The 25,353-nt window shown below is 39.2% G+C and overlaps 2 protein-coding genes and 1 pseudogene across 2 annotated transcripts in view; 2 read left to right on the forward strand and 1 right to left on the reverse strand.

Annotated features, from left to right (window-relative positions):
• Positions 1-1,021: 1,021 nt before the first annotated feature.
• Positions 1,022-25,353, forward strand: part of RHBDL2 (rhomboid like 2) — a 108,769-nt gene continuing 84,437 nt past the window's right edge. Inside the window, exon 1 of the mRNA XM_037827656.1 lies at positions 1,022-1,093. The gene's annotated coding sequence lies outside the window, so the exon portion shown is untranslated. The remainder of the gene's footprint in view (positions 1,094-25,353) is intronic.
• Positions 19,933-21,979, forward strand: LOC119527531 (annotated as a pseudogene).
• LOC119527535 (septin-7-like) lies at positions 22,713-24,939 on the reverse strand. Its single transcript, XM_037827658.1, has one exon. The coding sequence runs from the start codon at positions 24,895-24,897 to the stop codon at positions 23,644-23,646; it is 1,254 nt and encodes a 417-aa protein (XP_037683586.1). The 5' UTR covers positions 24,898-24,939; the 3' UTR covers positions 22,713-23,643.

The raw sequence follows: 25,353 nt of genomic DNA on the forward strand, positions 1-25,353 counted from the left end.
ATCTCTGTGGTTGGGGTTTGTTGTTGTTGTTGCTGTTTCAGTTTGGGTTTTGCCTAGGTTGTAGAAAACCAGTTTGCCAAATCAGCTAGTTTGAAGTGTTAATTCCCTAACACCACTGACTCTTTGAGTTTGTGCAAAAAAGCCACAGCTTCTTCACTCCTCAGGTGCAACAATTCTGAGCTATGTGTTTTATGCTATTTCCCGGCTACTTCTCTTGAAATTAAGCTCCAGTTGTCTTTGTGGGAGCTGGCTGAATAACACACCCTTTATTGGCTTCCTTCCTTTACCTGTATCATTTCCTTCTTCCCCTACTGGTGTCTTCTACATCCCAAATATTACTCAAAATCCCTGTTTCAGGGTCTGGAAAACCCAGACTAAGACATTTCCTCTTGCACCCTCCATCCTCTTCTGAACAAAGCTGACAATCTGTCTTTAGGAAAGTTGTTCAGAAATTAGTCCATTTTTTACATGGACATGGAGATAATATACAAATTATTGGTATTAATCAGGATTTTTGATTGTAAGTGATAGAACCCAAGTCCAACACTCTTCAGGAAAAAAAAGCAGATGTTGACAGGAAGGAAATGTATTGATATATTAAGTCACATCAACCAACTACAGGAAAGATGGCTGTGAGGTTGACTGGAAATGGGAACTGTAATGCCATCAGGTCTCACCATTTCTACTTTCATTCCCTGCCTTGCTCTGCACATCCTATTAACTCTCTGAATCTGACTTCACCGTGAGGGTAGATTTGTGGCCATCAGCAATTCCAGACTTGCATAATCACAATTTTATAATCAGAGAGGAAACGAGCACCTTTTTTCTAAGGCTGCTTTGAAAAATCTCATGGAAAACTGAATAACCGGGCTTGGATTATGCACCCATCCCATGACCCAGCGAGTGGTCTATGATCAGGAGACTGGAGGGAGGAGGCTTAGAGGACACAAAGGATTTCACTGTATTAGGGAATGCTTGCATAATAAATTACAGAAATTGCCTAGAGAATTTTGGCAGAATCCAAGAGGGAATACAGGAGCTTGAATTTCAAGAGTCCACCACCAAGGAACAGCAAGTACATGGTTAGATCAGTGTAAGTCTTGGCAGAGAAAGAACGTTTAAGGGATTAATTAAAACTGTGGCCTTAGCTTTAGTAGTTTAAATTTGACCTAATATATTCTGACCAATGAAGAACTTGTTATAAATGGAGGAAGGAATTTGAAGTTGTAAAAACTATATACACATACACACAGGCATAGATAACAGATAGATCAGATAGATAGATAGATAGATAGATAGAGGATAGATAGATTAGATAGATAGGTAGATAGATTTGATAGATAGGGATAGATAGACGTACAAACTGTTGACAGTACTTTTGGGAAATAGACTGGAGGGAGACTCAATTTTTACTTTCTATGTGTTTGTACTGTTTACATATTTGGCAACAAGCATGTAGTATTTTTGCAACTAAAGAAAATGAATACATATTTTTTAAAAACAGACTATGTGAACAAGAAATGAATTTCTCATTGTTGTCAGATTATCTTTACCTGGAATTAGGTTCTCCAGGACTCTTCTCTGTCAATGGCAATTAAAATTAGATTGGTATAAACAGTGTATATTTCATGTCCCATGTATGTAAAACAAAAAAGAGAGTGATATATATATATACAAATATGCATAGATTATCTTTGGAAAGATAAAGAGGAAACTGGTAAGAGTCAATAATTCTGGGGAAGAAAACTGAGAGATCAAAACACAGAGGTGGGTATGAGATTTACTTTTCATTGTATATTGTTGATGTTTGAATTTGTTACCATGTGAAAGTATTGCCTATTAAAAATTTTTTTAAAAAGCGGCATTCTGAGATTTAAATAATAAAGATGGACTGAGTGGTGTCTGTGGCAGGTAGGGTAAACAGCTTGCTCAACATCTGCTCCTGTACTGCAGAGGCTGGAGAGCTAAAACCACATTTCCTAGACCTTCTTGCTGCTAGGTTTCCAATCAGATACATACCTGAGGAGCTTGAATTTGGAACTGTGTTAAGTGAGGAGAAGTGAGGCAGGATGTGAGCATTTAGTATATCCTGGCTCTGGAGCCAACAGCTCTGGCAGTGGTTTCCTGTTCCCCAGATCTTGGCTAAGGTGATGTGTTCCTGGAGTCATGACAGTGGTAACAGTTTCTTGGTGAAGGCTTGTGCTTGACTTGAATCAATCCTCATTTGACAATCAGCTCTATGTACAAGGCATTAAGTTCACGAGTTTTGTTTGTAGCAGGCTCTGTGAGATATACTGGTACCAATCCAAAGTTGAAGTTCCTACCAGGGTGGTCTTGAAGGCTTAGGGAATAGTGGAAATTTGCCATTTCTTTTGTTCCCCCAGCATGGGAATCTGCTTTCCTGAGTTTAAGGAATTCCCTCAGGTTGTGAGTCTGAGAGATCAGGCCTATCATCCTCTATAGAAGCTGAAAGTGCTAGATTCTTCCTTTCCACATCCCTTGTTGCTAGAGTTGGGCATGTGGCCTGAGCTCTGCCAGTCAGATACACCAACCCCAAAGGTTGTCGGAAAATAATTTCCTGGAAATTGGTGGCTGCTGGGCTAGTGATCAGACTAGTGTCCAATGCTAGTGGTACCGTTGGCATAAGCTGCACTGTCCAGAGCTCAGCAGCCACAACAGCCATGTCCTTATCACCAGACCAGGTCTGCAACCTGATTTGCACTGTTTCTCACTGTATAGCACAGAATATGGTTCTCAGTCCTCCATGGATCCTAAGAGCTACTTAATATTCTCTAATAAATATTTAATAAATTCCTTTTCTGCTGAAAACAACTAGCATGGGTTTCTGTTACTTGAAATTAAGAATCCTGATGGATACAATGGAAAAAGAAAATTCTTCCAGTTAGATAGGGCCTTTGCCAGAAAGATTTGCATTCTAAGAAACTCTCGTCACGGTGAAAGAAGTATGGCAGTAACTGATAGCATAGATTCACTGGTATTATCACTGTATTAGTAAGGACATTTTTGGTTGTAAGAAAAACCCAATTCAAACCATATTAGGCAAAAAGGGGGAAGTTTTTGATGGGTAGAATCTGTTGATCTGAGGGGAAATTATGAATGCAGTTAGGCCTTGGGACTCTCTGTAGGGCTGCCTCAATAGCCTAAAACAACAGACTTAAAACAACAGAAATTTATTCTCTCACAGTTATAGAGGCTAGAAGTTCACAGCTGAGGTGTGTACCGGCTTGTATATATTATGTCCCCCAGAAAAAGCCATGTTCTTTGATGCAATCTTGTGGGGGCAAACACATTAGTGTGATTAAGTTGGAACCTTTGGATAAGGTTGTTTCCATGGAGATGTGACCCTCCCAACTGTGAGTGATATCTTTGGTTAGGGTGTGACCTCTGATTGAATGTTTCCATGGAGGTGTGGCCCTGCCCATTCAGCATGGACCTTGAATTAGTTCACTGGAGTCTTATAAAGGGGCTCGCAAATAGAAGAACCTCAGAGCTGCAGCTTAGAGAAACATTTTTTAAAATTCAATTTTATTGACATATATTCACATACCATGCAGTCATACAAAGCGTACATTCAGTTGTTCACAGTACCATTATATAGTTGTGCATTCATAACCAAAATTAATTTTTGAACATTTCATTACCAGCCACACAAAAATAATAAGAATAAAAATTAAAGTGAAAAAGAACAATTAAAGTAAAAAAGAACACTGGGTGCTTCCTCTCCCCCCATTTTTCTACTCATCCATCCATACACTGGACAAAGGGGAGTGTGGTCCATATGGCTTTCCCAATCACATTTCACCCCTCATAAGCTACATTTTTATACAATCATCTTCAAGATTCATGGGTTCTGGGTTGTAGATTGATAGTTTCAGGTATTTACTGCTAGCTATTCCAACTCATTAGAACCTAAAAAGGGTTGTCTATATGATGTGTAGGAGTGCCCACCAGAGTGACCTCTCGGCTCCTTTTGGAATCTTTCTGCCACTGAAGCTTATTTCATTTCCTTTCACATCCCCCTTTTGGTCAAGAAGATGTTCTCCATCCCACGATGCCAGGTCTAGATTCCTCCTGGGAGTCATATTCCACATTGCCAGGGAGATTTACTCCCTTGGGTGTCAGATCACATGTAGGGGGGAAGGCAAGTTGGCTTAGCTAGAGAGAGAGGGTCACATCTGAGCAACAAAGAGGCACTCAGGAGGAGACCCTTAGGCACAATTATAGGCAGGCCTAGACTCTCCTTTGCAAACTCAGCAGAGTTTTGCTGATGCTTTGGAGGTACTAGCCCAGAGTTTGTCCCAAGAAGCTGACACAGAATCATTTTGGAGAACAGCATTTTGAAATGCAACCTGGGAGCAAGCAGACACCAGCCATGTGCCTCCCCAGCTAACAGAGGTTTTCTGGATGCCAATGGCCTTTCTCCATGGTCTTCACCAGTGAAGGTACCCTATTGTTGATGACTTACCTTGGACACTTTACGGCCTTAAGGCTGTAACTTTGTAACCAAATAAACCCCCTTTATAAAAGCCAATCCATTTCTGATATTTGGCATTCCAGCAGTATTAGGAAATCAGAACAAGGTGTCAACAACTCCAAGGTCTTTCCAAAAGCTCAAGGAGAGGACCCTTCCTTCCTCTTCCTAGCTATTGGCAATCCTTGGTGTTCCTTGTCTTGTGGCAGCAGAACTGCAATCTTCTCTGCTTCCCTCTGTCTTCACGTGGCCTTCTTCCCTCTGTCTCTTCTCTTCTTACAAGGACATCAGTCATTGGATTTAGGGTCCATCTTTATTCAGTATGACCTCATCTTAACTTGATTATATCTGCAAAGACACTAATTCTTGGGGTTAGGACTTCAACATATCTTTTTGGGGGACACAATTCAACCCATAACATTCTCCCTATTTTCTTTTCTTTTCTTTTTGTTTCCTTTCCTTTTCTTTTCTTTCCTTTTTTTTTAAATTAAATTCAGTTTTATTGAAATACATTCACACACCATACAATCATCCATGATATACAATCCACTGTCCACAGTATGATAACATAGTTATGCGTTCATCACCACAATCTATCTCTGAACATTTTCCTTACATCAGAAAGAACCAGAACAAGAATAAAAAATAAAAGTGAAAAAAGAACACCCAAATCATCCCCCCATCCCACCCCATTTGTCCTTTAGTTTTTATCCCCATTCCTCCACTCATCCATACATTAGATAAAGGGGGTGTGATCCACAAGTTCTTCACAATCACACTGTCACCCCTTGTAATCTACATTATTATATAATTGTCTTCAGGAGTCCAGACTGCTGGGTTGGAGTTTGGTAGTTTCAGGTATTTACTTCTAGCTATTCCAATACATTAAAGCCTAAGAGGTGTTATCTATATAGTGCATAAGAATGTCCACCAGAGTGACCTCTCGACTCCATTTGGAATCTCTCAGCCACTGAAACTTTTGTCTCATTTTGCATCCCCCTTTTGGTCAAGAAGATACTCTCAGTCCCACGATGCTGGGTCCACATTCATCCCCGGGAGTCATACTCTGCGTTTGCCAGGGAGATTTACACCCCTGGGAGTCGGGTCCCACGTAGGGGGGAGGGCAGCGAGTTCACCTGTCGAGATGGCTCAGTTAGAGAGAGAGAGGGCCACATCTGAGCAACAAAGAGGCACTCAGGGGGAGACTCTCAGGCACCATTACATACAACTTTAGTCTTTCCTTTGTGGTAATGAGCTTCATAAGGGCAAGTCCCATGCTTGAGGGCTCAGCACATCAAACCGCCAGTCCCAATGTCTGTGACAACATACGCTAGGGGATCAGCATCTCAAAGTTTAGAGATAGGCCTTACAATTCAGGGATAGAGTTAACTGCTGTAAGAGCTTACAATCTAGGGACTATTAGAATTATTGTGTCCACGTTAGGCTATGTTCTAAGATTCAATTCTGAGTTTACACATTGTAGTTAGTCCATATTGGTAAGGCATCATCCCTCTCACCATGTTTTCTCCAACACTTTTGCTCCTATATATATATTTTCCTACAATTTTATAGAGTTATATTCACATACCATACATTTATCCACAGTGTACAATCAGTTGTTCATGGTATCATCATAAAGTTGTACATTTATCACCACAATCAGCATTTGAACATACTGATTACTACAAGAAAAATTGTTTTGTTTTTTTTTAGCAATAAGAAAAAATGATAAAAAGAAAAATAACATGTCATACAATACAATATACTACTAAGGACAGCAAATAACACCACTACCAAGAATCCCATATTACTCCCCTATATCCCCTTCTCATATACATTTAGCATTGGCGTATTGCCTTTGTTACATTTAATGGAGGTTTATTACAATGTTACTGTTGACCATAGACTCCAGTTTGCTTTGATTATGGTTTTTCCTGAATACCATCCCTTTTTCAAATTTCTACATGGTTGACATTCATTTGCTTTCCCACATGCAAAAACATTTTTATATTTGTATATTTAGTAACAGTCATTGGCCACTCCAGTTTTTGCCACGTTATACAGTCCCAGTCTTCATCATCTATCTTTACCTCTGGTGTCATACATTCTCCTATCCCACCTCTTTCAGCTTTACTCACAGACATCTTTGTTCAGTGTACTTACAATACCGTGCTACCATCACACAGTATTATGCTATCTATTTCTGGATCTATGCAATAATCCTAAACATTCTGTAGTCCTTCAGCATCAAATGGCTGATCTCTGCCCTCTTTCTATCTCCTGGTCGCCTGTGTTGTCAGCTTTTAACTCCCAAAGTTTGTTCATTAATGCCTGTTCATATTAGTGAGACCATACAGAATCTGTCCTTTTGTTTCTGGCTAACTTCACTCAACATAATGTCCTCAAGGTTCATCCACATTATTACATGATCCATGTCTTTGTTCTGTCTTACAGCTGCATAATATTCCATCATGTGTTTATACCACAGTTTGTTTATCCACTCGTTCTTTGATGGACATTTGGGCTGTTTCCATCTCTTGGCAATTGTGAATAATGCTGCAATAAACATTGGTTTACAAATGTCTGTTTGTGTCTTAAGTTTCAGTTCCTCTGAGTATATACCCAGCAATGGAATAGCTGGGTCATGTGGCAAATCTATATTTAGCTTCCTGAGGAACCTCCATACTGTCTTCCAGAGTGGTTGCACCATTCTACATTCCCACCAACAATGAATAAGTGTGCCTCTTTCTCCACATCCTCTCCAGCACTTGTCATTTTCTGTTTTTTGGATAATGGCCATTCTGGTAGGTGTGAGATGATATCTCATTGTGGTTTTGATTTGCATTTCCTTAATAGCCAGTGAAGTTGAGCATTTTTTTCATATGCTTTTGAGCCATTTGTATTTCCTCTTCAGAAAAACGTCTGTTCATGTCTTTTGCCCATTTTTTAATTGGATTGTTTGTCTTTCTGTTGTTGAGATGCAGGATTCCTTTATATATTCGGGATATTAAACCCTTATCTGATATGTGGTTTCCAAATATCATCTCCCATTGTGTAGGTTGCCTTTTGACTTTTCTGACAAAGTCCTTTGATGTACAAAAGTGTTTAATTTTGAGGAGATGCCATTTGTCTATTTGTTCTTTGGTTGCTCATGCCTTGGGTGTGAGGTCTAAGAAACCATCTCCTTTCACAAGATCTTTAAGATATTGTCCTACATTTTCTTCTAAGAGTTTTATGGTCTTGGTGCTAATGTTTAGGTCTTTGATCCACTTTGAGTTAATTTTGGTATAAGGTGTGAGATGGACATCCTCTTTCATTCTTTTGGAAATGGATATCCAGTTCTCCAAACACCATTTATTGAACAGGCTGCTCTTTCCCAGTTGCTTTGGCTTCACTGCCTTATCAAAGATCAGTTGTCCATAGATGTGAGGGTCTACTTCTGAACACTTAATTCGATTCCATTGATCAGTATATCTGTCATTATGCCAGTACCATGCTGTTTTGAGCACTGTAGCTTTGTAATATGCTTCAAAGTCAGGTAGTGTGAGACCTCCCACTTCACTCCTCTTTCTCAAGACATTTTTGGCTACTCGGGGCACCTTACCCTTTCAAATAAATTTAGTTATTGGTTTTTCTATTTCTGTAAAGTAAGTTGTTGGGATTTGAATTGGTATTGCATTGAATCTGTAAATCAGTTTAGGTAAAATTGCCATCTTAACTATATTTAGTCTTCCAATCCATGAACATGGTATGTTCTTCCATTTTTTCAGGTCTTGTTCAATTTCTTTTTGCAGTTTCTTATAGTTTTCTATGTAAAGGTCTTTTGTGTCCTTGGTTAAGTTTATTCCTAAATACTTGATTCTTTTGGTTGCTATTGTAAATGGGATTTTTTTCTTGATTTCCTCCTCTTGTTGCACATTACTTGTGTATAGGAACACTACAGATTTTTGCGTGTTGATCTTGTAGCCTGCTACTTTGCTGTATTCATTGACTAGTTCTAGTAGCTTTGCTGTAGATTTTTCTGGATTTCCTACATATAGAATCATGTCATCTGCAAATAGTGAAAGTTGTACTTCTTCCTCTCCAATTTGGATGCCTTTTATTTCTTTTTCTTGCCTAATTGCTCTAGCTAGAACTTCCAGCACAATGTTGAATAGCAATGGTGATAGTGGGCATCCCTGTCTTGTTCCTGATCTTAGAGGAAAAGCTTTCAGTCTCTCCCCATTGAGTGTGATGTTAGCTGTGGGTTTTTCATATATTGCCTTTATCATATTGAAAAAGTTCCCTTCTATTCCTATCCTTTGAAGTGTTTTCATCAGGAAAGGATGTTGAATTTTGTCAAATGCCTTTTCTGCATCAATCGAGATGATCATGTGGTTCTTCTGCTTTGATTTATTGATGTGGTGTATTACATTAATTGATTTTTTTGTGTTGAACCAGTCTTGCATACCTGGAATAAATCCCACCTGGTCGTGGTGTATAATTCTTTTAATGTGCTGCTGGATTCGATTTGCGAGTATTTTGTTGAGGACTTTTGCATCTATATTCATTAAAGAAATTGGTCTCTTATTTTCTTTTTTTGTAGTATCTTTGCCTGGTTTTGGTATTAGGGTGATGATGGCTTCATAGAAAGAGTTAGGTAGCTTTCCCTCTTCTTCAATTTTTTTGAAGAGATTGAGCAGGATTGGTACTAATTCGTTCTTGAATGCTTGGTAGAATTCACATGTGAAACCATCTGGTCCTGGGCTTTTCCTTTTTGGGAGCTTTTTGATGACTGACTCAATCTCTTTACTTGTGATTGGTTTGTTGAGGTCATCTGTTTCTTCTTGAGTTAATGTTGGTTGTTTATGCTTTTCTAGGAAGTTGTCCATTTCTTCTAAGTTGTCTAGTTTATTAGCATATAGTTGCTCATAGTATCTTCTCATTATCTCCTTAATTTCTGCAGGGTCGGTAGTTATATTTCCTTTCCCATTTCTGATTGCGTTTATTTGCATCTGCTCTCTCTTTTTTTTTGTTAGCCTAGCCAGTGGTCCATCGATTTTATTGATTTTCTCAAAGAACCAACTTCTGGTTTTGTTGATTCTCTCTATTGTTTTCCTGTTCTCAATTGCATTTATTTCTGCTCTAATCTTTGTTATTTCTTCCCTTCTGCTTGCTTTGGGATTAGTTTGCTGTTCTTTCTCTAATTCCTCCAGGCGAGCAGTTAACTCTTCAATTTTTGCTCTCTCTTCTCTTTTAATATAGGCATTTAGGGCAATAAATTTCCCTCTCAGCACCACCTTTGCTGCATCCCATAAGTTTTGATAAGTTGTGTTTTCATTGTCATTTGCCTCGAGGTATTTACTAATTTCTCTTGTAATTTCTTCCTTTACCCACTGGTTTTCTAAGAGGGTGTTGTTTAGCCTCCATATGTTTGTGAATTTTATGACCTTCTGCCTTTTATTTATTTCCAACTTCATTCCATTGTGGTCTGAGAAAGTGTTTTGTATAATATCAATATTTTTAAATTTGTTGAGACTTGCTTTGTGACCCAACATGTGGTCTATCCTAGAGAATGTTCCATGAGCACTTGAGAAAAAAGTGTATCCTGCTGTTGTTGGATGTAGTGTTCTATAAATGTCTGTCAGGTCTAGTTCATTTATCATACAATTCAACATCTCTGTTTCTTTAGTGATCCTCTGTCTAGATGTTCTATCCATTGATGAGAGTGGTGTATTGAAGTCTCCAACTATTATTGTAGAGGTATCTGTTTCTCCTTTCAGTGATCGCAGTGTTTGCCTCATGAATTTTGGGGCATTCTGGTTTGGTGCATAAATATTTATGACTGTTATGTTTTCTTGATGAATTGACCCTTTTATTAATATATAGTGTCCTTCTTTGTCTCTTTTAATTGTTTTGCTTTTGAAGTCTAACTTGTCTGATATTAATATAGCTACTCCCGCTTTTTTCTGGTTGTTGTTTGCATGAAATATCTTTTTCCAACCTTTCACTTTCAGTCTATGTTTGTCCTTTTGTCTAAAGTGAGTTTCTTGTAGACAGCATATAGATGGGTCCTGTTTTTTAATCCATTCTGCCAGCCTGTGTCTTTTTATTGGGGAGTTTAATCCATTTACATTTAGTGTTATTACTGTAAGGGCATTACTTTCTAATACCATTTTGTTTTTTGGAATTTATATGTCATATCTTATTTTTTCCTCTCCTTTTACCTTTCCTGATAATCTTCATTTCTGCACTCTTCTCTAACTCTCTCTCTCCTGTCTTTTCCTATCAGCCTGTAGCACTCCCTTTAGTATTTCTTGTAGTGCCGGTCTCTTATTCACAAACTCTCTCAGTGTCTGTTTGTCTGAAAATGTTTTAATCTCTCCCTCATTTTTGAAGGAAAGTTTTGCTGGATATAGAATTCTTGGTTGGCAGTTTTTCTCTTTCAGTATCTTAAATATATCATGCCACTGTCTTCTTGCCTCCATGGTTTCTGCAGAGAAATCTGTACATAGTCTTATTGACTTTCCCTTGTATGTGATGGATTGCTTTTCTCTTGCTGCTTTCAGAATCCTCTCTTTGTCTTTGACATTGGACAATCTGACCAGTAAGTGTCTTGGAGTACGTCTATCGGGATCTATTCTATTTGGGGTATGTTGTACTTCTTGAATCTCTAATTTTCTGTCTTTTATAAGAGTTGGGAAATTTTCAGTGAATATGTCTTCTATTACTCTTTCTGCCCCTTTTCCCCTCTCTTCTCCTTCTGGGATACCCATAACACATATATTTGTGTGTTTCATGTTGTCACTCAGCTCCCTAAGACCCTGCTCATATTTTTCCATTTTTTTCACCATCTGTTCTTTTGTGTGTATGAATTCGAATGACCTGTCTTCCAGTTCACTGATCCTTTCTTCTGCCTGTTCAAATCTACTGTTGTGTCCCTCCATTGTGTTTTTCATCTCCTCCATTGTGGCCTTCATTCCCATGAGTTCTGCCATTGTTTTTTTAAGTTTATGAATTCTTCTTTATGGTCAGCCAGTGTCTTCTTTATATCCTTCAGCTCTTTTGCTATATCTTCCTTCATTTCATCAAATTTATTTAGCGTTAGTTGTCTGCACTCCTGTGTCTCAGCTGAGCTATTAGTTTGTTCCTTTGGCTGGTCCATGTTTTCGTGTTTCCTGGTATGGCTTGTTATCTTAAGTTGTCTAGGTATCTGATTCTCTTGATTAGTTTATTTTGGAGCTTGTTTTCTGTCTTTTACTTAGCAGTTTTCTTGTTGGTTGGCTTTGTTTTCTGGCCTCTGTTATTCAGTTCAACTTATTCTAGACCTCTAACTTAGGTTCTATTTAGTTGATCAGAATATTTCCCCTCTTGTTTTTTCTGTTTCTTGCTCTGCCTCTATGTAACCTTTTTGTGAGCGGGTCTCCTCAGATATGGTCGACCCTAGTCAGATTTTCCCAGTCTAGTGAGGCCCAGGTCTCATTGGGAGGGTATGGAGTTTTCCTGAGAATGAGACCCTTCTATGAGGCCTTTAGAATTGGTGCTTTTCCTCTCCTGTCCAGCAGGTGGCGCTGACCAGCCCACAGCTCCCCCACCAGTGTAAGGAGGTATGGAGCCTTTAGTTCTCCTGGTGACTCTGACCCTGTCAGGGGCGTGGCTGACTGAAGCTGGAATCTGAATTCCAGCCCCTGGGGTCTGAATTCCCAGAAGGACTGCCAGTTGAGCTGGGCCTCCCTCCACTCTCCCAATCCTCAGAACTCCAGTTGTCTCTCAGGGGCACTATTCCCTTCTCCCCTCTCCTCTTTGGGGCCTCTCCAGGTAGATTCCTTGGTCAGCCTGAGTTGCCAATTAAAGATGGGGCTGGAGGCCTTCAGTAGTGAATATGGAATTCAAAGACACTGTGGGTACTCTGTCTCCCCTCAAGCCCAGCCTAGTCCCTCAACCTGGGCTTTCCGATAGAAAATAACCACATATATTACTTTTAGATTAAAAAAAAAAAAAAAGTAGAAAAGAAATCAAGAAAAAGAAAAAAAAAAAAGAGTCTCTTTTAAATGTCTTTCCCCACCCTGGAAGTTTTGTCAGTGTCAGAATAGAGCATTTAAAGATATGCTTTGGGCTATTGTCTGATAATTACTCTCCAACCGCTTCAGTTCCACCCCTGCCGGGGGCTATTGAAATGCAAAAAGATAAGGGATCAGTGAGAAGCCAGAAGGGACAAAATGTAAGGGAAAAAAAAAATGGCTTTTTTGGAGTCTGGGAATGGGTGCCCGCTTTTACGTGCCCCCACTTCTTGGAGCCCAGCCCTTCTTTAGCACCCCAGCTCCCAAAGTTAGTTAATTAATTTGTTAATTAATTCTGCAGTTGAGGCTGGGTTGAGCCTCCCTTCTTGCCCTCAGCAGATTGCTGTTTTTTGTTTTTTTTCCCCCCTTTCAGGGAGCCGGCAGCAAGACAGTCTGTGAGGTCTGGATGGGGAGGGGCACTAGACCCCTGGTCTGGGGAACTTACAATGTTTGCTGCGATCTCAGCTTTTCCTCCAATTCCAAACTTCTGTCCAATGTGTGACTTGTTACTGGAGACCCCGAAAACACTGTTTCATGTAGTTCTTGGGTAATTGCCAGCTGCTCTAGGGGAGAGACGAAATTCTGCTCCTCACCACTCTGCCATCTTGCCCCGCCTCCTTTTCTTTTCTTTTTGTTTCCTTTTCTTCCCTTCCCTTCCCTTCCCCTTTCCCTTTCCTTTTCTTTTCTTTTCTTTCTTTTTTAGTACACTGGCTTCATTTTTCCCACATTGGCAACTGGCTTTCTACATGGCAGGAGATGTGGCAACTATTACCTTCCACCTACAACTTCCTCCCCTGGAAAAGGATGAACTTTGTCAATTTAAGCTTGAAAAATCCTGGAAAAAGAGGTTTGCTTAGCCTGACTTGAATCTAGTGCCCTCCCAGACCAATTAACTGTAGCCAGGAGGGGTGTGATATGTAAAAACATGGTAGCTCACATTGTAGGTCATGTGAATGGTGAAAAGAGAAGAAGTAGTTTCCAAAAGAAGGAAGGAGTGCTGAGTGTACAATAACACAGATATTTACTGTAGTCTACTTGATCACTGTGCAAATATATACATACACACACAAACACACACACAGCCACATACACACCTTTTCTTCCCACACATAAAATTACAAAAACTCCCTACCTAATATAATGGATAATACTACATACAATTTCAAGTACATTCAAATCCAAAATTGCATTTAGTTACTGCATCCAGCACTGTATACAGAATCTCTAGGTAGTGTCCATTCTTCTCCTTCAGCTCCAGATCTTATGACCTATAGCCAAAATGATACACTTAACTACTAGCAACATACCATATATACAGTAGAGCAAAAATAGGATGACCTCAATGAAAGCTCATTTAGGAAATGGAGGAAATAATATACAATGTGCAGATATAATCCATTCCCCGCTGGTTAAAGAATGTGATAAGGACAGCAAATTTCATGGACATCCACTCATTAACTTACTTTCCTCACCAGGGCCACCACATTTACAACTCATTAGCATCATAATCTGTGAATGGTGCCTCCTCCCCTTGTACACTGTACAACCCGTGCAGCCCTATGTAGCATTCAGTTATTTCCAGCAGATGCATTTATTGGTCAGAGAATCTGTTTGTCTGAGGTTTGGACCACTAGGAGAATTTCCTTGTTCAGGGTCCTTCAAGCTACTCCTTAAGAAGAGAATCAGAGAGGATTCCCCTGAAGGAAGTTGTTCCACTTTAACACTGCCCCACTGGTAAGGTACCTGGGAGTAGAGATTGCTTTTGGGGTTGCACAATCATTGGCCTCTAGTTTAGTTAATGTTTTTGCTTTTCTTCCTGGCAGTATGACTTCCTTAAGCCTTAATTGGCTACTATTTAATGTCATTTTGGGGAATTCAGTTGTCAGCAACTGTTTGATTATCTATTCCTGCATAACAAATTATCCTTAACAACCACCACAATCATTTATGATCACTCACAATTCTGTGGGCTGACTGTGCTCAGCCAAGTGGCTCTTCTCCTCCTCATGGCCTTGACTGGGGCTTCAGTCATCCCAGGTTGGATTGGGCTGAGCATCCAATGACGGCTCATTCCCTTGACTGGCAGTTGGTGCTGACTGTGAGCTGGGAGCGCGGGGAGGGTTTGGGGGGGTGGTTTGGGGTTGGGGTTGTGTTGGGGACAACTGTTGACTGTAGCGCCCCAATAATCTTCCACATGGCCTCTTCACATGACTTGGGCTTCTTACAGCATGGAAGCTGGGTTCCAAGAGAGAGTGTTTCATGTGCACAAAAGCTGAGGTGACAAATTTCTTAAGGCCCTGTCTCAGAAGATACACAGCATCAATCCCACTGCATTCTTTTAGTCAAAGCAAGTCACAGAGCTATTGAGCTATCCCAGATTCAAGGGGAGGGGAAATAGAGCCACCTCTCAATGGGAGCAACGGCAAAGAAGGTGCAGCCATCTTTAATCCACCTAGGTTACCAATGCTTCTCATGTAAAACATGATCTGGAAATTTTTGACCAACACTTTGCTAAGGAGAGGCAGGCTCTGGTGTCAGGTTCCTTGAGTTCAAATCCAAGCTCTGCCATCCACAGGCTAGAATCTCTCTGTGTCTTAGGATTTATGAATTAATAAATATGTAAAACACTTGGGACAGTATCAGGCACAAAATGAGCAGTATATAAATGCTATTAAGGATTATATTATTATTAAGGATTAATCTAAATGACTTGTAGAAGGCATAAGCATTAGATAAACAGGTCTGTGGTCTGGAAAAATAAGAGATTATACTTTTTGGACATGAGATAGACTAAATTCCAAGTTCATTCAGATGAGAAAAAGCCGGTACAATTAAGGTAAACAGGTGGGTGAGACTCAGAGCTCATCAGTCAAAACAAATGATCCTTAGTTACTTCTTTATTTAATTTAAAAGGTTTAAACAAATTATCTAAATGAAGTAATATTATCAGTTCTCTTCTGAGAGAATCATTGCAATTGACCTTGACCTACACTCATTTAAGGAGGGATTATTAGACTTATTTTACTTGAGGACACTAAGATGCTGATAAGTTTAAGCTCTTGGGTAGCATATTGTGTGTTCTATTTTGCATGTAACTTGCATGCAATGAATCTAGTAAAGTTTTTTCTTTTCTTTTTTTCTCAATAGTTCTATTTAAGTCACAAGCATGGAGGCCATGTTTCACATTTGCCCAAATGTAGAACAGACAGAACCTATTTAGTTTATGAATAGTCTGTTGATAGAAGATGAGAGCAGAGTCTCCTTCAAGATAAAATCAAGACAGAACTTGAAAGAATTTTGGGGCAATAATAAATTGTCAAATAAAAAATTCAAAAGATCTTCCTTAAAGCTCAATCTTCTTTTTTATTTTTTTCTGAATATCTTTTATTGTGGTAAAATATACAGAATGTATAATTTGCTCTTTTAACCATTTCTAAGTGTACAATTCAGCGGCATGAAGTACATTCACAATATTGTGTAACCATCATCATATTTCCACAACTTTTTCATCATCCCAAACAATAATTCCCCTTTTTCCCCCTCCCAGACCCCTGGTGACCACTATTCTACTTTCTGTTTCTATATATTTGCCTATTCTAGATAGTTCATATAAGTAGAATAGTTACCCTTTTTGGTTGGGTTTATTTCACTCAGCATAATGCTTTCAAGGTTCATCCATGTTGTAGCATGTATCATTTTTATGGCTGTATAATATTCAGTTGTATGGATAGACTACATTTTGTTTATTCGATCATCTATTGATGGACACTTGGGTTATTTCCTTCTTTTAGCTAGTGTGAATAATGCTGCTGTGAACATCTGTATACAAGGATCTGAGACTCTGTTTTCACTTCTTTTGGGTATGTAACTAGAAGTGTAATTGCCAGGTCATGTGGTAATTCTATGTTTAACTTTTTGAGGACCCTGCAAACTGTTTTCCACAGCATCTGTACCATTTTACATTTCCACCAGCAATGTACGAGGGTTCTAATTTCTCCACATCCTTGCCAACAGTTGTAATTTTCCTTTTTTTTTCATTATAGCCATCTTAGAGTGTTTGAAGTAGTATCTAAGTATGTTTTTTTTTTTTTTAAATAGTTTTTTACATTCTTCCTGTTTGGCTTTTCTTTTCTTTTCTTCTTCTTTTTTTTAAATTCAGTTTTATTGAGATACATTCACACATCATACAATCAACTGCAGTGCACAATCAACTGCTCACAGCACCATCACATAGCTGTGCATTTACCACCCCAATCCGTTCTCTGAACACTCTCCTTATACCAGACAAAGCAAAAACAAGAATAAAAACAAAAGTAAAAAAGAACACCCAAGTCATCCCCTTCACTCCCACCCCACTCCTCACTCAGTTCCTGTCCCCATCCCTCCATTCCTCCATCCGCACACTGGACAAAGAGAGTGCAATCACAAGGCCCCCACAACCACACTGTCACCCCTTGCAAACAACACTGCCATGCAATCATCTTCAAGAGTCAAGGCTACTGGGCTGCAGCCTTACAGCTTCAGTTATTTACCTCTAGCCACGCCAATGCATCAAAACCCAAAAAGGGTTATCTATATAGTGCACAAGAATGCCCACCAGAGTGACCTCCCGACTCCATTCGGAACCTCTCAGCCACTGAAACTGCATTTTGCCCCATTTCACATCCCCCTTTTGGTCAAGAAAATGTTCTCAATCCCACGATGTCAGGTCCAGATTCATCCCCAGGAGCCACATCCTGTGCTGCCAGGGATCCACACCCCTGGGAGCCAGATCTCACGCAGTGGGTAGGCAGCGAGGCCACCTGCAGAAGCTCAATCTTCTTAATCCTTCAGTCTGTTTTATCCAGTTGTGGATACACATTAATTTCCAGGCTACTATGTCAGACACTGAAGTGAGAAGGAAATATCTGTTTTCAAATAGTTTAAGATCTCTGTGGTGAGCTTCCAGTTTGGCCCTCAATGATCTTCGCCTCCTGATAGTCGCACCTTTGTGCAGTTCACTCCTTCACTAATAAGATTTGATTTGTGTTAATAGAATACTCCATAAGTGACAGTATGTGACTTCTGAGATTAGATCATAAAAGACATCACCTATTTGCCTTGGTCTCTTGGGTCATTTTTCTGGAGGATGCCAGTTGCCATTACAAGAGAACTCTGTGCAGCCCTGGGAGAGAACCACATGGAGAGGAACTGAGGCCTCCTGCCAACAGCCAGCACCAGCTTGTTACCATATGAGTACACCACCTTGGAAGCAGATCCTTCAGCCCCATTCAAGCCTCCAGATGACTGCAGCCCCAGCTGACATCATGACTGCAGCCTCATGGGAGATTCCAAGCCAGAACTGCCTACCCAAGTGATGCACAGAAACTGTGAGATATCATAGTTTGTTGTTTAAACCACTAGGTTTGGGGGTAATTTGTTATGCATCAGTGGATAATTAATATAATCTCCATTTTTAGCAATAACAGTAAGCACCAAGAGAGATTTAGCTTATTAAACAACAGTAAATTTATTTTGTAAATAAGTTTGGCAAGAAATAGCATTTTGAGTCCACAAAGCTATCCCTAGAGGGCATTGTTAATTCTGTGGAATGAACAGGCTAACAGACAATACAGAAAGTATTTCAGGAAAGAGGTCAGACAAGTTTGGGAAGTGCTTGGTGAAGCAAAGTTGAACAGACTTGTTTGTAGCAGAAATTCTTAGAGTCTTCATGAAGCTAACATGCATCATGAATCTTTAAGAGAAGGCTAGGATACGTAGCATTTTCCAAACTTATTCAATCAAGGAACCTTTCTTTCAGAGATGATCTAATAAGACTAGTATTCACGGAATACTTAGAACACTCAGCCAAAGAGAAATGACCCATGGATTGTACCCATGGGGTACAATCTTCCCATTGCAGAACAATTCCCTGCATCCCATTGTCACTTTTGTCATTCAGATCTTCAGAGATAATTATCTCTGTTGCAAGTATATAGAACAAATAGAAGTCAACATTTAATCAAGTTGTGGATTAAAGGCAGGTATAAAAATAAAATAATAAAAATCCTGCAAGAAAATAGGAGAGATCAAGAAAATTTTAAGAATGGGGAAATTTTCCTAGCCAACACTAGAAATACAGAAGCTATAAAAGACATTTAAATCTGTATTCTTTCTTTGAAAAAATATTGTATTCTTACAAAATAAATAAAAAATAAAAGTTCAAAATAAAAAAAGAGAGTCATAGTTGACTATGTCAAAATTAAACATTTTATATGGTTAAAATCATAAATCAGTTGATAGATAAGAAATAGATTAGAAAATATGAATAGTTTCAATTTAGAGGGTTATGAATAGAGTTAGTATTTGTAATTTAAAGCATTCTTACAAACTGACCAAAAAGAAGAAAATAATCCAATAAAACATGTGCAAAAAGACATGAAGAGGCAATTCCTACAGAGGTGGAAATCGTAATAGCTCAAAGCCATTTGAAAAGATACTCAAACTCACATGTAGTCAGAGAAATGTAAATTAAAGTTCAATGAGATGCTACTTTACACGCATCAGACCAGAGAAAAAATGTGAAAGTTCACCTAAAAATAGCATCTATTACTGGGGGGACTGTGGGGAGAAAGGAACCCTCCTATATATTGCTTTATGTTCATGTAAATTGTTTCAGCTCTTTCGGGAAAGAAATTTTTTAAAATTAAAAATATGCAATAAGCAATCCAACTCCTGTGAAATCAATCCTAGACAAACAAAAACACTAATCTATAAAGATAAATGCAACACCATCGATGATTGTATGTGAACATATATTATGTGAATATATATTTAAAAAAAAAAGTAAAGCAGTCTTGAACTAAAAAAAAAAAAGGGGGCAAACAAACAAACAAACAAACAAAAAAACCACCCACAATGAGATACCACCTCACACCCAGTACAGATATTATTTAAAAAATAAAAGGAAAATAGGTGTTCATGAGAAAGTAGAGAAATGGGAATCCTTATACATTGTTGTTGGGAATGTAAAATTGTACAGCAGCTGTGGAGAATGGGTGGCTGTTGTAGAGTCCTCGGAAGGTTAAACAAAGAATTACCATATGACTGAATTGTACATGTTTAAGTGGCTAAAATGGGAAATTTTGTGTTGTATATATGTCACCATAGTAAAATCTCTTTTAAAAGTGAAAAAAAAAGATAAATGCACAAGGGTGTTAACTACAAAATTACTCAGTGATAAAATAACTGAAAATGAGATGAATACTCATCAAACAGGGAATAATAAATTACGGTGTTAGTTGCCACTAGGGTCTATTATGCAGTCATTAAAAAGTATGCTTTGGAGAAGAGACTTTAGCACAGGCTTTCCTGTTCTCACTTCCCTCCTAGCTCACCGACTCCCAACCCCCTCTCTCCCCCTCCCCACCTGACGTCATGACGGCTTCTCGGGAGTACTTGGTGGTGCCTTTTGGGATCACTGCGGGGGCCACCGGGGCCAAGCTGGGCTCGGATGAGAAGGAGCTGATACTGCTGTTATGGAAAGTGGTGGATCTGGCCAACAAGAAGGTGGGACAGTTGCAGGAAGTACTAGATAGACCGGATCAGTTGGAACTGACAGAGGATTGCAAAGAAGAAACCAAGTTCTACGCGGAAAGCCCTCTGACAGTTTAACCAGTCAGTAACCAATGAACTGAATAATGGGGTCGGGACTTCCTTCTGTCTTTGTACTGATGGGCAAATCCCATCAGTACATGTCAGGCAAATCCTGCACCCTGAGGCTTCCAAGAAGAATGTGTTATTGCCTGAAAGCTTCTATTCCTTTTTTGATCTTTGAAAAGCATTCAGTAAGTGTTGCCCTGGTTCACCTGATACTGACAAACTGGATGTTGCTGCAATGACAGAGTGTTTGAATTTTGAGAAGACTAGTTCAGTCTCCCAATATGGAGCCTCTCAAGTTGAAGATATGGGGACTATAATTTTAGCAATGATTTCACAGCCTTATAACCACAGGTTTTCAGATCCAGAGAGAGTAAATTACAAATTTGAAAGTGGCACTTGCAGCAAGATGGAACTTATTGACGATAACTCTGTGGTCAGCGCACGGGGTTTACCATGGCAGTCTTGGGATCAAGATATTGCAAGATTCTTCAAAGGACTCAATATTGCCAAGGGAGGTGCTGCACTTTGTCTGAATGCTCAGGGTCGAAGGAATGGAGAAGCTCTGGCTAGGTTTGTAAGTGAAGAGCAAAGAGACCTAGCACTACAGAGACACAAACATCACATGGGGACCTGGTACATTGAGGTTTACAAAGCAACAGGTGAAGATTTTCTAAAAATTGCTGGTGGTACATCCAATGAGGTAGCCCAGTTTCTCTCCAAGGAAAATCAAGTCATTGTCCGCATGTGGGGGCTGCTTTTCACCGCCACAGCTGAAGAAGTGGTGGCCTTTTTTGGACAACATTGCCCCATCACTGGGGGAAGGAAGGAATCCTGTTTGTCACCTACCCAGATGGTAGGGCAACGGGGATGCTTTCGTCTTATTTGCTTTTGAGGAATATGCACAGAATACACTGAGGAAGCATAAGGACTTGTTGGGTAAAAGATACATTGAACTCGTCAGGAGCACAGCAGCTGAAGTTCAGCAGGTACTGAACTGACTCTCCTCAGCCCCTCTTATTCCACTTCCAACCCCTCCCATTATTCCAGTACTATGTCAGCAATTTGTGCCCTCTACAAATGTTAGAGACTGTATACACCTTCGAGGTCTTCCCTATGCAGCCAGAATTGAGGACATCCTGAACTTCCTGGGGGAGTTCTCCACAGATATTCGAACTCATGGGGTCCGCATGGTATTGAATCATCAGGGCTGCCCATCAGGAGATGCCTTTATCCAGATGAAGTCTATGGACAGAGCATTTATGGCTGCACAGAAGTGTCATAAAAAAAAAAAACATGAAGGACAGATATGTTGAAGTCTTTCAGTGTTCAGCTGAGGAGACGGACTTTGTGTTAATGGGGGGGGGCACTTTAAATCGAAATGGCTTATCCCCACCGCCATGTAAGTTATCATGCTTGTCTCCTCCCTCCTACACATTTCCAGCTCCTGCAGCAGTTATTCCTACTGAAGCTGCCATTTATCAGCCCTCTGTACTTTTAAATCCACGAGCACCGCAGCCTTCCACAGCCTACTATCCAGCTGGCACTCAGTTCTTCATGAACTACACAGCATACTATCCCAGCCCCCTCAGGTTCGCCTAAAAGTCTTGGCTACTTCCTTACAGCTGCTAATCTTAGCAGTGTCCCTTCACAGCCTGGCATGGTGGTCAGAATGCAGGGCCTGGCCTACAACACTGGAGTTAAGGAAAATCTTAACTTCTTCCAAGGTTACCAGTATGCAACCGAGGATGGACTTGTACACACCAATGACCAGGCCAGGACTCTACCCAAAGAGTGGGTTTTTATTTAAGGGCCCCAGCAATTACACCATCCTCAGGAAAGAAGTGTTTGAAAGATGCATAGTGATCCTGAAACCGTCAGACACAAGAAAACTTCACACAACTTCAGGGTAAGTTAGTCTTTACTCAGGCTACAGTATTTTCAGCAAACGTGATTGGATAGAGGGCCTCTGCCTTATCCTTTGGAAGAGTCAAAAATTTAAGCCAATGAAGCCAAATCCTTATAGCAAGCAGCATGCAGCACACATACCTGGCTCCTTGCTTGCTGATTGCAAGTAGGCATTTAAAATGTGAATTTGAAATCAGATGTCTTCAATACTTCCAGCTAAAGTGGCACCATAAGTGGCATCATAGATGCCATATTTAAGTCTTGAGGAAAAAATATTCCACTAGAGCTGACCATCTCTACCATGAACTCTGTTATAGAAACTTTATTTTTGTGTATTCTCATTCATAACTCTCCCTGACTTCTATACAGTCATGGCCTTTTGCTAAGTAATTCAAGAATAAAGTCTTGGAATACTTAAATCACAAACTTAAGCATAAGAATGAAATAAAACTTCAATACTTCCCAGTCTCTTGGCCATCATGATGTCTTATAGTTAAAAACCAATTCAAATGATTTTTTTTTTTTTTTTTTACATCACAACTTTTGTTTATTATGTGAATTTTTACAATACAAACAAAAAAAATACAGAAATGCAATATATGAATACAGCTAAAAGCAGATGGTGACTTTTTTTCTTTTCAAGAGGCCATGATTCCCATTTCTAGTAAAATAAAGAGACTGCACATAGGTAGAAACAGGTTGGTCGTTAGCTTCACAATTTTGCCTAGAAATGATCTATAAATGCATTTTCCCCCTGCTACTTACCATAAAGTGTAAAAAGGGAGTTAAGGGAAAGTTTCCTTGTTGGTTCCTACCATATGAAAGATGCTATACTCTATTTTAGCAAGGCCAATATATGGAAAATATCTAAATTAAATGTTATTACAAAAATGAAGCAGTAATGAGATTCTGGCTAAAGAGGGCACTAAATGAGAATAGTATATATTTAAAAGAATCCAAAACAAACAAACAAACAAACAAAAAGGTTGTTATAAAAAAGCTCTAGGTGCAGTGTAAGCATATAGGTTTTTTTCCATGTGTATTTTTAAACAATGGAAGTGTCAAAAAATAGGGTCAACTGTGTTAGACTAAATTACATTATTGTATAGGCTGCATTGAATGGAACTTCTGTATTATAATTATCACAGAGAAGCATAGTTTGCATCATATTATGGCAATTGATCCTCAATGAAAACCTTCCAGAGTCCTTTTATTTCAGAATATCCTGTAAACAATCAAACCACCAGAACATGATTGTACAACAGTAAAATGTTCTCTTGCATTAAATTGAAGACATCTGTTTTTTTTTTTCAAAAAAAAAAAAAAAGGGAAAAACATAGGAAAGGTACTTAGAGCTGTTACTTTCTAAGTACACAACAACCCTAGACAATTCAAGGCATCTTAATCTCCATCAAGAATAACAACAACAAAATAATAAGTTTGTCATGCTGTTAAATCCATCATTATGGATAAAACTGGTGCAAATTGGTCAAACGGATCCAACAAACACTGATGTCCAAGCTGGCATACTGGCAACTGATACGTAACTGGTGGTCAACAGAGGGTTTAAAAGATCTTCCCTTTCTTCTTGTTCTTTTCCAAGGTTCTCGAAGAGTTCTGTTGTTCTAATATACGTTGTTGAGCTTCCCAGTTTGCTTTCTCATCTTCAAACTGACGACGTTTTTCCTCTAGTTCTTTGTGCTGTGCTTCCAAATTCTTTTTCATTTGCTCATGGCGCCGTTGAAGCTCAGCTTCAGAATCCTTCAGTTTCTGAACTTTTTCTTTGACCTTCATCTCAAACACCTGCTCCATCTCCATCTCCATCTTCTTCATCTTGGCTACATGCTCCCTTCTTTCTTCCTCCATCTGTGCCAGAGGGCTCTTAGTAAGTTGTCCTTTATTCTTGTTGTTATCAACTCCGTTGTAAGTCACAGCTGCCAGTTTTCTGCTTCTGTAGTTCTCATAGTGTACATTATTAGTGACATCTTTCAAGTCTTGCATGTGCGTTCTTATCAACATATTTCTCAGAATTGTAAAATCACAATGTTCACCATTTTCAACTTCAGCAACACCCCAAGGATACTGCCTTCCTCTGACCCTTTTGCCATTAACTTCAATGATAGTATTACTACCCACCACAGCAAGAGGTAAACAGTCCTTTATCTTTTTAACAAGCTTATTTTCTTCTTCATCATCTGTTTCAGGAAATTCATATATTTTAATTTTATGTTCTTGGATTTCTTTCATTATCTGTTTTTTAAACTGTTGGCACTCCTCTGGTGTGAGTGTGTCTGCTTTGGCAATAAGTGGGATGATATTCACTTTTTCATGTAAGCGCTTCATAAACTCAATATCCAATGGTTTAAGTCCATGTCCTGAGGGAGCAATGAAATATAAACAGCACTGCACCCTGTTGTCAGGCATTTGTCGTCTGTTCACTCGAGATTCTGCATTTAGGTAGTCCTCAAATTTACTATCAATGTAGTCGATGACAGGCTGCCAGCAATTACTATTATCCACTGCATCTCCAAATCCCGGGGTATCAACTATTGTGAGCAGCAACTGAACACCACCTTCTTTGATTAAAACTTTGGATTGTTCCACCTGTACAGTCTTTTTTATTCTATGGGAAGGACCTGGATACTCTGGAGAATACAAATCTGTGAGAAATAATGAGTTGATTAACGTTGACTTTCCCAATCCAGATTCACCTACTACCATAAGTGTGAATTCAAACCCTCTCTTCACAGATTTTCTGTATACTTGATTTGGGAGATTTGCAAATCCCACATAGCCTTCAAGGTTCTTCTGTTGAGCCATGGTGCTGCTGTTGACGCTCCTCTCCTCAGCAGGAGCGGATCTCGTACTCTCAAATGATTTTTAAAACACCTTAGGATAAATAAGAAGAAATGGTGCACCTTCCACAAAGCATACATAGTTAGAAAACTGAAACTGTTTTCAGCAGGTACCAGTTGTAAATAAGAATGAAATAGGGGCCAAAATGTAAAACCAAAAATGAAGCAGCTATATGTAGGTAGTAATTTCTAGTTGGAACTGTAACTGTAACATAATATATATTATTTTATATTGTACTTTTTTCATTATTGATGGTTTGGACTTTAAGAGAAATTCCCTAGTTTTTAATGTCACAGAAATGAGACTATTTGAACATTGTATTCTAGAAAGCAATATACTAACTAAACTGAAGTGAATGATTGTATATGTTAAGATAGCCTTAAACCTTTTTCTCTAATGCCTTAACTGTCAAATAATTAA

This window comes from Choloepus didactylus, chromosome 2 (genome assembly GCF_015220235.1).
Source record: "Choloepus didactylus isolate mChoDid1 chromosome 2, mChoDid1.pri, whole genome shotgun sequence".
NCBI classification, from domain to species: Eukaryota; Metazoa; Chordata; class Mammalia; order Pilosa; family Megalonychidae; genus Choloepus; species Choloepus didactylus.

Coding starts and splice junctions, on each gene's coding strand:
- LOC119527535 (XM_037827658.1), bottom strand. CDS start 24,897: ATGGCTCAACAGAAGAACCTTGAAGGCTATGTGGGATTTGCAAATCTC.